Source organism: Nycticebus coucang, chromosome 11, assembly GCF_027406575.1.
Source record: "Nycticebus coucang isolate mNycCou1 chromosome 11, mNycCou1.pri, whole genome shotgun sequence".
In the NCBI taxonomy this organism is placed as follows: domain Eukaryota; kingdom Metazoa; phylum Chordata; class Mammalia; order Primates; family Lorisidae; genus Nycticebus; species Nycticebus coucang.
This window is the reverse complement of record NC_069790.1, coordinates 58,965,623-58,978,525: the sequence shown is the minus strand read 5'-3', so window position 1 is coordinate 58,978,525 and position 12,903 is coordinate 58,965,623. Positions and strand designations below refer to the sequence as shown.

The window sequence follows — 12,903 nt, the reverse complement described above, 5'->3', positions numbered from 1 at the left end:
AACATTTCTTCTATTACTTATGCTTCATATAATATAGTAGGGAACTTCAAATGAGATAATAGAAAGTGTGTTCATTCCCAGGACAAATATAGTTTAAAAAGTTTTAAAACATTTAAAAATTTTATTAGACTATAAGACTTTCCACTTTCAAATAATGTTAAAAGAGTATAGATTTTTTTGTTAATTTTTTAAATTTTTTATTTTTAATTTCAACTTTCTTGTTCATTCTTCTTCGTTTGAAGTACTACTTTTTTGTCTTCCTCTGGCAGTGTTCTTGATGTTAGTAGAGATGGGGTCTTACTCTGGCTCACCGCTGTTACATACAGGTCTCGAACCTCTGAGCTCAGGCAATCCACCTGCCTCGGCCTCCCACAGCGCTGGGACTACAGGCGTGAGCCACCACGCCCGGCCTAGATTTTTTTTTTTTGTAAGAGATAGACTTTCACTTTATCACCCTTGGTAGAATGCTGTGGCATCACAGCTCACAGCAACCTCCAACTCCTGGGCTTAGGTGATTCTCTTGCCTCAGGCTCCTGAGTAGCTGGGACTATAGGTGCCCGCCACAACACCTGGCTATTTTTCTAGTGCAGTTTGGCCAGGGCCAGGCCTGAACCCACCACCCTCGGTATATGAGGCTGGCTCCCCACCCACTGAGCCACAAGTACCGCCTCCAGCATAGATCTTTTTAAAGTTTTAGAAACTAATTTCACTTTATCTAATGAGATTAATAAAGATTGAGAAATGCTCATTTATAGATTGTATTTCTACTTTGAAATAATCTCACTTATAAAGTTATAAAGTTTCTCAATAAATAGTCAAGTTCCAGATACAATTCACCATGATCCTACCTTATGGTTTTGCCATACTAATTCCATTTTTCCATGTTATAATACTTTATTTTTAAAAATAGAAACAGAATTTCAGAATTTTTTTTTTCATAAAGAGACTAAAGACAGCAAATAAAAAGCACGAACCTTGAGTGTATTCTGAAGGTGGGGGCTATACGTAAAAAACTTTGGTCAGAAAAAAATCTGAATTTGGAGCAGATATTAGATGTTATATAGAAATACTAATTTTATTAGGTGAAAATAATATTGTAGTATGTAAACCATGTAAATACATCCTTTTTCTTAGGAGATGCATGCCAAAATATGTGGAGATGATGAAGTGCCATGATATCTGCAACTTACTTTAAAAATGGTTCATAAGGAAAAGATGAAGCAAATGTGACCTGTTAACAATTAATGAATCTAATAAATGATGTATGGTATTACTTTTCAATGTCCCATGGTTTAAAAAAGTAACAAAATAATACGTTGGAAAAAAACTGAATGGAAGCATTATTTTTCTAATAAAAACTGACTTAGTAAATTTAAAGTTTGATTAGATAGTAAGTTACAATTTCCAATAAAACATTCAATAAGTTTTTTTTTTTTTGAGACAGAGTCTCACTATGTCACCCTTGGTAGACTGCTGTGGCATCACAGCTCACAGCAACCTCAAACTCTTGGGCTTAAGCGATTCTCTTGCCTCAGCCTCCCAAGTAGCTGGGACTACAGGTACCCGCCACAATGCCCAGATATTTTTTGTTGCAGTTGTCATTGTTTAGCTGGCCCAGGCTGGTTTCGAACCTGCCAGCCTCCGTGTATGTGGCTGGAGCCACTACCACTGTGCTACGGCTACTTTTTGTTGTTGTTGCAGTTGTCATTGTTTTAGCTGGCCCAGGCCGGGGTCAAACCCACCAGCCTTGGTGTACATGGTGAGCACCTTACCCATTGAGCTACTGGTGCCACAGAATCAGGCTGTTTTCATCCCTAAAGGATGATGCTGATCAATAAGTGCAATCTTCCATTTATCAGGCGATAGAAACAGGAATTTCTTAATTATGAGTGAAAGAACACAACTTATTTTAACAGAGTATAATGATATTGTGATTTACCTCAAGAATTTAACAAGTCTTGCTTTCTTTTTACTTGAGTCCACTAATATAGCATAATTATGCAATTTATTTATCATCCAAGTATCACTGCAGCTCCTATCAGCCAACTTTTAAAATATTACTTCGGTGAGGAAGGAAGACAAGACTAATATACTTACATTACTTACATGCATATCTGACAAATCTAATACATTTTAAAAAATTGTGGTAAAATAAGTGTAACACAAAATTTGTGATTTTAACCATTTATAAGTGTGGAAGTCAGTGTCATTACTTTCACAATGTTGCGTTACCGTCACTATTTTCGCTAAGAGTTCTGTAACAATTAAGATTAACTCATTCCTCCTTCCAACACAATACCGCTGGTAACCTCTAGTTTACTTTTTGTCTTTATGAATATACCTATTCTAGATTGCTTAATATAGGCAGGATAATACAATATTTGTCCTTTTGTGTCTGTCTTATTTCATTTAACATATTTTCTTTCTTTTTGTAGACAGTGTCACATTATGTTGCCCTCGGTAGAGTGCCGGGGTGTCACAGCTCACAGCAACCTCCAACTCCTGGGTTTAAGCAATTCTCTTGCCTCAGCCTCCCAAGTAGCTAGGACTATAGGTACCCACCACAATGTCCAGCTTTTCAAGATTTATCCTTATTGTACCCAGAACTTCATTCCTTTCTGTGGGTAAGAAATATTCATTGTATGTATCAATATATATCACACTGTCCACTCATTTGTGGACAATAGCTTTTTGGCTATTATGAATAATGGTGAAATGACATCCAAGTAGCTGTTCTAACCCATTTTCAATTCTTTCCAGCATATACACGTACAGTAGAACCTCTATCAGCTGATCACCTGAACGACTGTAACACTCGTCAACATACAGAGGTGGTCAACATAAGGAACTAGGCCTACTGTACTGGTATGTACATATGGTACATGTCTGGTCCATTAAAATTAGGTTAACTTAAGGAGATGGTCAACTATGGAGGTTCTATTGTACTCAGAAGTAGAACTGCTGGATCATATGTCAATTCTACGTTTAGATTTTTGAAAAACCACTAAACTGTTTTCCACAGCAGCTGTATCATTTTAATTCCCAACTGCAGTGTACAGGGTTCCAATTTCTCACCAACATTTATTTTCCACTTTTTTAAAAGCCATCCTAGTGTTATTTCTCAGTATGGTTTTGATTTACGTTTTCCTAATGACTAATGATGTTGAGCGTCTTTTCATGTGCTTGTAGTGTATGTGTTTAAGTTCACCGTAGAAATGTTATTCAAGTCCTCTGCCCATTTTTTAATTGGGTTGTCTTTTTATTGTTGAGCTGTATGAGTTCTTTATATATTCTGGATATAAGTAAGAGCTTATCAGTCCTATGATTTGCAATTATTTTCTTCAATTTTGCAAGCAGTCTTGATAATGTCTTTTCATGCAAAAAAGTTTTTAATTTTGATGAAGTCCAACTTACCTATTATTTCAATTGTTGCCCATAATTTTAGTGTCATATCCACTGTCAAATCCAAGGTCACAAAGATCTTTAAGTTTTATGGTTTTACCTCTTATATTTAGGACATTGACGCACTTTGAATTAACTTTTGTCTACAGTATGGGGGGGTCCAATTTCATACTTTTGCAATGTGAATTTCCATTTGTCCTTATACCATATGTTGAAAAGATTATTCCTTCTTCATTAGATGGACTTTGCACCCTTGTCAAAAATTAATTGGCTCTAGATATATGGGTGTATTTCTGAACTCTCAACCCATTGGTCTGTATGTTTATACTTATGCTAGTACCACAATGTTTTGATTACTGTAGCTTTTTTTTTTTTTTTTGAGAAAAAGCCTCAAGCTGTCACCCTGGGTAGAGTGCCGTGGTGTCACAGCTCACAGCAACCTCCAATTCTTGGGCTTAAGTGATTCTCTTCCTTCAGCCTCCCAAGTAGTTGGGACTACAAGTGCCTGCCACAACGCCTGGCTATTTTTTGGTTGTAGTTGTCATTGTTATTTGGTAGGCCCGGGCTGGATTCGAACCCCACCAGCTTTGGTGTATGTGGCTGGCACCTTAGCCGCTTGAGCTAAAGGCGCTGAGCCTGATTACTATAGCTTTGTAATATGTTTTGAAACTGGAAAATATGTATCCCTCAACTTTATTATTCTTTCTTCAAGATTGTTTTGAGTAGTTGAGGCCCTCTGCAATCATATGAATTTGAGGATTATCTTCTACTATCTGTAAAAAAGGCTGTCGGAATTTTGTGAGGGCTTACATTAAACATATATATATATAGATCATTTTGCTAGTATTGACATCTAAAAAATACTGTATTCCTATCCTGGAATATGGGGATATCTTTCCAGTTATGTAGGTCTTACTTTTTCAGCAATGTCTTGTACTTCTTAGAGTACAAGTCTTAAATTTCTTTTGTTAAATTATTACTAGATATTTTTACTCTCTTCGATAATACTATTTAATAAATTTCTTAATTTCCTTCTGAGATTATTCATGGCTGGTGTATAGAAATGCAAATAATTTTTTTGTGTTGAACTTTTATCCTAAAACTTTGTTGAATTTATTAGTTATAGTAACTTTCTTGCGGATTCTTTGGGATTTCCTATGTCTAGGATCATGTCATTTCCAAACAGACAGTTTTACTTTATCCTTTCCAATTAGGATGGCTTTACTTTCTTTTTCTTATCTTTTTTTTTTTTTTTGAGACAGAATCTCACTATCACCCCTGGTAGAGTGCCATGGCGTCACACCTCACAGCAACCTCAAACTCTTGGGCTAAACTGATTCTTTTGCCTCAGCCTACCAAGTAGCTGGGACTACAGGCACCCCCCACAACGCCCGGCTATTTTTTTGTTGCGGTTGTCATTGTTGTTTAGCTGGCCTGGGTGGAGTTCGAACCCGCCACCCTCAGTGTATGTGGCTGGCGCCGTAACCATTTTGCTGTGGGCACCAAGCCCTTTTTTTCTTTTTCTGAGACAGAGTTTCATTAGTCGCCCTTGGTAAAGTGATATGGAATTGCCACTCACAGCAACTTCAAACTCTTGGGCTCAAGCAATCCTCTTGCCTCAGCCTCGCAAGTAGCTGTGACCATAGGCACCCGCTACAATGTCTGGCTAATTTTTTTTTTTTTAAGAGGGGTAGGGTGGGGGGGGCCTCTGCACAACTTTTAGTACAATGTTAAATAGCAGTGGTAAGAATGGGTATCCTCAATTTGTACCTGATCTTGGGAAGAAAGTTTTTAATTTATACCAGTGAGTATGTTGTTAGTTATTGGTTTTCATTAATGTTCTTCATCCCATGAGGAAATTCCCACCTAATTCTAGTTTTTGATAAGTTTTTCCTTTTGTTATTGATGAGTGTTGGGTTTTGTCAAGTGACTTTTCTATATCAACTGAGATTATCATGTGGGTCCTCATTTCCCTCCCCATTCTATTAATGTAATTCTACTTTTAACAAATAATTAAGATGGTTTTTGGTAAATTCATATAAATATTTATGTAACTCAATATATCTGGCTGAGAGGATCAAATCTTTCTTTAGCTTGATAAGAGGGATGAGTAGTTACATACAAAACATTTACCAAGTTTGGATATGGCTGTTGAAATTTTCATGTGCTGAAATTTGCTTATCTTTAATATTTCTTAGTATTAATATTGAGAATATGAATATTCTCTTGGATAAAGAATCATGAAATGCATTGTAATTTTTTCCTTCATCAATGTGGTTAGACATTGGAACAATTGTTTTTTTCCAATTTTCATAGCTATTTAGATTATCATAATTGATTTAAGCTGTTTCAACCTCTCTTTCAGGTTTCTCCCTCATCCATTCGTCTTTCCTATGGCACTATCTTACCTCTTCCCTAAAATTTACAGTAGTTTAAATCCAAACACACTTTCTAGTTGTTTCTAACATATTCTTTTTTTTTTTTTGAGACAGAGCCTCAAACTGTCGCCCTGAGTAGAGTGCTGTGGCATTACAGCTCACAGTAACCTCAAACTCTTGGGCGTAAGCGATTCTCTTGCCTCAGCCTTCCGAGTAGCTGGGACTACAGGTGCCCATCACAATGCCCAGCTATTTTTGTGTTGCAGTTGTTATTGTTGCTTTTAGCTGGCCAGGGCTGGATTGGAACCCACCAGCTTCAGTTTATGTGGCTGGTGCTCTGCCGATTGAGCTTTTGGCACCGCCTCTAACATATTCTTATCAAATGTATATTCTATTCTCATTTTTTACTATCTATAAAGTTCTCTGCTTGAGTCAAGAAGAGCTACCTATTCAGTGTTGAGAATATCTTTTGTATATCCCCCCTTTACAAAAATCATCTTCTCTACCCAGAATGTTTTTTTTCGCTCTTTCCCAAACCAATGTATCTTTTTCCTCCTCTGAAATTTACACAACAGAATAGCCCTTTATTAAGTTTATCCTTAACACTGTACTTCCTTTCTAAATGTTCTAAAAACATTTTTTTCTGTATAATTTCCTGCCCCATCTAATTGCTAGTTTTCTTTAGGATAGCTTCCCCATTTGTTTTGTACTCTTAAGATAATGGGAGTAGAAATGAAAAAACCAATGAAGGGCTTTGAAAGTAGACTAACTGAAACTCTACCACTCACCACATGCATGTAAGAATTAAACAGAAAAACAGATAACCCCCCCCCAATAATAGAAACAGTACAATTTCGGCCTCTGGTGCCTAAAACAGAAATTCAGCAGGGTCTGTACATTCAATTATTGTAAATAAGATTTCCAAACAAACCTTTTTTTCAACTTCCAAAGGAAGTCTCACATCTCTTCTTAGGAAAAGCTGAGGTGTTTCCCTTTGGGGATCCAAATTAGTCAACTCAGCAAGTATTTCTGGCCAGTCACGAACATGTTGCAAAGGCTTATGATATGGTTTGAGTTGAAGGCCTAAAAAAAAATCTTTTCTTTTATAATTAATAATATAAAACAAAATCAATTACTTCAATATATAGAAACTTTGTATTAGACTATCTGCACTTAAGTCCTTTTTTTTGCACTTAAGTTTTAATACTTACAAATTAAAGGTCTAAATTTAAATCATTATTTATTTTAATCAGTATTGCTCCATGATTTGTAGTTCACTTGTTTTTATGAACATAAGAATTGTAAGAATAATTCCTAAATAAAATCTATAAAATGTATATAAAACCCTTAATTTCATTATAGCCTTTTGTTTTGTTCCGTTTTTTGAGACAGAGTCTCACTCTGTTGCCCTGGGTAGAGTGCCATGACATCATCATAGCTCATAGCAACCTCAAACTGCCTGGCTCTAACAATCCTCTTGCCTCAGCCTTCTGAGTAGCTAGGACTACAGGCACCCACCACAACACTCTGCTATTTTTAGTAGAGATGGGGTCTTGCTCTTGCTCACGCTAGTCTTGAACTCCTGAGCTCAAAGCATCCAACTGCCTCAGCTTCCCAGAGTGCCAGGATTACAGGAATGAACCACTGCACCTGGCCCTATTGTAACCTATTTTTTATGACATAGAAAGTAGGACTTATTGTTAAAAGAATACAATTAAATCATCAAATAACCAATCACATCAATCAATTAAATTTTTATGCATTTTCAATATGTTTTCAGGGACAAATCTATAGTAACAGGCTGATTTTAAATAAAAAGGTTGATTTAAAAAGAAAATTAATACTGTAAGGAAAAAGAATATCTATATTATTTTGTGATAAGCACTGAAAATGCAGCCAAGTTGTATGAGTACAACATTTACTGGTATTCAAATCAAATGCAATTGCTAGAGAAGAAAAATGTTAAGTTTTTACTACTTAAAAAATGCTTTCGTGGAGGAATGGGGGCCCAAGGACTTACCTGTTTCAGCAGTTTGAACATTAATAATTTATATGAAAGGAAGAACATTGTATTATTTCAAAATTTAGAAGTCAAGAATAAACATATATATATACAAGTTTAACCATCTACTCCAAGAAAGGAATAATGAAACTCATACAACCGAATAAAAATTTTCTTACTGAGGTTTTCTGAACAAATCCAAATAGTAAAATATTGCTGGGTTTCTTGAGAGAGACGCATTCCTTCCATTATCTGCTGTACTGTGGTATTATTTCCATGCTTCAATTCAACAGAACGGTATGATCCATCCATTCTGTATATTCGAACTTTTTCATACTAGGAAATGAATGATGATAAATCATGTAACTTGGTTAAAAATTTTATAACTATGAAGTCCAACAATGAGGTTTTATAGCATTAAAGAAGCTATCCATTCATTCATCTTTCCTTGGCATAGATCCTCAAATTACCTATCAATTTATTTATTTTAATTTTTTTAACCACCCTCCCCCTCTCTCAACCTATCAATTTAAATACTATGTTTGGCTCTAACAACTTATGAAGATAATTCTTACTGGCTTGTTGACAGCTTCTTTCAATAATTTTGCAGCTTCTTCCCAGTTATTTTGTTTGTTTTCTTCACAAATATTTAATGGAGATCTTCCCTGTTGGTCTGTTATATGCTAGAAGTGGGGGAAGGGAGTGAGGAAAAAAGGCATTACAAATATATGGTATTCTAAGGAAAATGTCATTCAACTAACCAAAGGTTCATACTCTTGTCAAGTATTAATCATACTTAGTACATACTATAATTAAACAGAAATTGCCAGAGAAAAAAGATTCAAAGCAATAATGGAATTACTGTTTTTTAAAACTTCTGATACAGGTATAACAAAGGTATTAACACTATTATTTGTCCCTTTATGAAATGCTTTTTACTACAATTTCTAGAAAATGGGTAGAAAAATCTTTTTTTCCTTTTTCAAGATATTTTTGGGGAAACAGAATATAAAATGAAAAGAAGATAAATTTTATGTCCGTCTAGAGATGGACAGTGGTAACGGTTGTACAATAATGTTAATTTATTTTATTTTATTTTTTTGAGAAAGAGTCTCACTTTGTCACCCTCAGTAGAGTGCCACAGCATCATAACTCACAGCAACCTCAAACTCTTGGGCTCAAGTGATTCTATTGCCTCAGCCTCCCGAGTAGATGTGATTACAGGTGCCTGCCACAATGCAAGGCTATTTTCTACAGACAAGGTCTTGCTCAGGCTGGTCTTGCACTCATAAGCTCTGGCTGCCTTGATCTGCCAGAGTACTAGGATTATAGATGTGAGCCACCACGCTCAGCCTAATAATGTGAATTTATTTAATGGCATTAAACTGTACATCTAAAAATGGTTAAGACTACATATTTTGTGTGAGGAACATTTTACCAGAATAAAATTTTTCTTAAAAATTTATGTTCAAAAGCACAACTCATATATAAATATTACTCATTCTATAAGGTACCCAAATTTATTTTTATCTTTTAGCTGACCTGGCAAATGTATAATTGAATATTTAAGTGTCATTACTTATTATTCACTACTTGAAGATTAAAAAAAAAAAATCTAGAAAATACTTACCCTGTCAACTTCTGGATGGTTTAGGAGAATCTGTACTATTTCTGCATGTCCTCCTCCAGCAGCAAAATGAAGTGGAGAACTAAGCTGTCCATTTAAAAGGTTTGGATTACACTTCCCCTTCTCTAACAATATGCGAGTGGCCTCAACTTTTCCATACCTATTAAGAAAAAATTAAAACGTACCTTAAAAAGTCATCTGAAATGTTTAAAAAATCCAAATTTTGGATGATAATCTCAAAGAAATCTATTATTTTTCCTAAGACAGAGAGCAAGGGATTATTAAAACATCTACATAGATGTTTTCAGTGATTAGGGATTTCTTATGAATTGTTATTGTCAAATGAAACTGTTTCTTTTCTTTTTGAGATAGAGTCTCACTTTGTCACCCTGGGGAGAGCGCCCTGGTGTCATCACAGCTCCCAGCAACTTCAAACTCTTGAGCTCAAGTGATTCTCCTGCCTCAGCCTCCCAAAGTGCTGGTACTACAGACATGAGTCACCAAGGCCAGCCCCATTTTTATATAATTACTTAAAATAATCATCACAGCAACTTATGAGGTAGACAGAGGTATTTTTACTGCACAGATGAGAAGAATGAAGCTTGATCCAATCAAGTAACTTGCCCTAGGTCTCATGGTTATTAGCCACAGTTAGAATCTGAATCTTAGTAGTTTCCATACTATGTCACATGCTTGGATCACAGGATGGAGGCTCGTATTTCAATGATAATAGTAATAAAGTAACAATAATATTTTGCATTTGCACTGACCTTCATTAAAACTACATTACACCCTTTCAACTCCAGGGATGATCAATAGTATTAACTGCTACAGAGCAGTGAAAGACATTAAAAACTCAGAAAAGGTTAAGATGATTTATGAAGAGTGATAAAAGAGAGAGCAGAGTGTTGTCCACACCCCTTTGAAGTCTACCTATTGAAGGAAGGAAACACTATAGTAGTTAGAAGCTGCAACAGGTTCAAATTAAGGCTCAAGGCGGGGAGAGAACTAACTGTGCATATATAAAAACAAGAGGAAAGAAAGGGTAGAAAAAGAAAGAATGAATTTAATGGGAAACAAGAAGGATTTCTACCCTAAGATAAAGGAAATGAGAACAAAAACTGATCATTAGCAATGGAAAAGGACATTTCTAATGGCTTCAGTTTTCTTTGAAAATAAGGAGTAAAGACAGTATAGGGGTTATGAAAGCAGAAAATGAAAAGTAATGGAAGTTTACATATTTGAGAATAAAAAGGCTTAAAATAGCTTGTAGGGAAGGACTAACAGGATAACAGAATCAATGTAATAAAATAGACAGCTGAGCTATAGTGAAGGCCCAAATGAAATCAGAGACAATAATTTGTAGGGACCCAAACCATCACGATTTAAAAAACACTCTCTAGTGGGGTGGCATCTGTGGCTCAGTGGGTAAGGTGCCAGCCCCATATACCGAGGGTGGTGGCTTCAAACCCAGCCCTGGCCAGTTAAAACAGCAGTGGCAACTGCAACAAAAATAGCAGGGCATTGTGGCGGGTGCCGGTAGTCCTAGCTACCTGGGTGGCTGAAGCAAGAGAATTGCTTAAGGCCAAGAGTCGGAGGTTGCTGTGAACTGTGATGCCAGAGCACTCTACAAAGGGTGACAGAGTTAAGACTCTTGTCTCAAAAAAAAAAAAAAAAAAGCAACTCTCTAGTAATGATCTGAAGCTTCAAATGATCAAGAGAAACAAGATGCTGATATGATTCAAAACATGAATCAAAATGATTAGCATACAAGAACAAGAAGGATAAAGAGGTGAGAGAATACAGTCTATCAGTTGACACATTTTCTGAGTGATGGGATTCTAGAAAATAAAGAATTTTTTTAAATTCTTAAGGCTCTACGAATTTAGCCAAAGAAACTATTAGGTGTTTTTAGGTGTATGGTTACCAGCCTGGAAATTTAAAAAATCTTAGAGGAATCCTGGGGATGATTTAAATCAGTGGTCTTTAAAAAGTGATCCAGAAACTCATGAAGAGCCTTGAAAATCTTTCTAAGTTTCCTCCAATTCAAACATAATTTCAAAAAGTATTAAGACATTGTTTGCCCTTTTCATTCTCATTTTCTCGTAAGCATAGAGTTTTCTAGAAGCTATGTGACATGGTATTACAACAGATTGAAAGGAGAAGCAGATCTGAGAATACAGCTATCCGCAATTTAAGCTAAAAATTTGTAAGAATGTAAAATAATGCAACTCATCTCATTAATCTTATTTTTGCTAATATGGTATTTTTTCATAAAATTATGTTATGTTCATATACATGTTTGTTGTTATTTTTAAGCTCTTTGGGTTCTTATCACTTTTAAGAGTGAAAAGGGAACCCAAGATCAGAAAGTTTGAAAATTACTAATCAAAACCCTCATTTTAAAGATGAGAAAACTGAACAAAGGGGTAAAACATCTTGTCTAACCTTATAGACAGGACCAAACTCTGGTCTCTCTGAGTGCAACAGCCCAGTGTTCTTTCTTGATCCTTATACCAATTAGTGAAAAGGAGTACAGTTCCAAAATGAAGCAATTTAAGCTCTTTACTAAATAATTTTTATTCAAATTTCCATCAAGCAAATGATGCACCTGGTTAAAAGTATTGCAAGATAACCCCTATCACTACTATTGTATTAAACTTGATTATTTCCGAATGACGGAAAATTAATTTTATAAAGAACAAAACTCTTTTCTTTGATATACTCAAGTAACAAAAATGAATTTTAGATTTAGGAATCAAGATCTTTGCATTTTTATAACACTTACTCATCAAAGCTTTATTATATGCTCTCAAAGAATCTTATTCGTATTTTCTCTTTTAACCTTAAAGAAAGTAACATTTTTAAGCCTATCTTGTAATACAAGGAAATAGACCTTTAGAGACATTTAGTAACTTGAGAAAAGTCATACTTTTAGGAACTAACAGTTGGGACTGAAACCAAGGTACATTCCAAAGTACATAATATACTACTATACCGTAATACTTTTGTTTTTATGTAATAGGTAGTTGAAACATTATCATTCTTTTATTGCAGAACAAAATAACCCCCAACACAGAAAAGGACAACAATATAATTCGGGATTCCTTAACTAAAAATTCACTGTCTTTGCCTTTCCCAATTCTGTAGCATACTTTCTTGAGGTCTGAACTGTTATTCTCTGCCTTTTTGTTTAGCTCCTGGTAAAACATATGATTTCTTTTAGCATTGTTTCTGCTACCAGTATTTACTGATAATCTGAAAAACAACTATTAGTTCAGTTAAAGACAATTTAGGGTAGCTGGGCAAAAGGGTCTCTTGAGCTCAGAAGTGCAAAATCCTTCTCTACTGAAAAAAAGACAAAAAAAAAGAAAAATTAGCTGGGCATAGTGGTGGGTGCCTGTAAGTCTCCACTACTCAGGAGGGCAGGAAATTTGCTTTAACCCAGGAGTTTGAGGTTGCTGTGAGCTAGGCTGACACCATGGCACTCTTAA

General features: G+C 35.4%; 1 protein-coding gene across 2 annotated transcripts in view; it reads right to left on the bottom strand.

Annotated features, from left to right (window-relative positions):
* KRIT1 (KRIT1 ankyrin repeat containing) overlaps positions 1 to 12,903 on the bottom strand; it is a 43,712-nt gene that overhangs the window by 15,736 nt on the left and 15,073 nt on the right. For both annotated transcript variants that reach the window (XM_053608660.1, XM_053608659.1), the window contains exons 9-12: positions 9,413 to 9,569; positions 8,358 to 8,465; positions 7,962 to 8,118; positions 6,712 to 6,863 (exon numbers count right to left, since the gene is read on the bottom strand). In XM_053608660.1, coding sequence (XP_053464635.1) covers positions 6,712 to 6,863; positions 7,962 to 8,118; positions 8,358 to 8,465; positions 9,413 to 9,569 — 574 coding nt within the window. The remainder of the gene's footprint in view (positions 1 to 6,711; positions 6,864 to 7,961; positions 8,119 to 8,357; positions 8,466 to 9,412; positions 9,570 to 12,903) is intronic.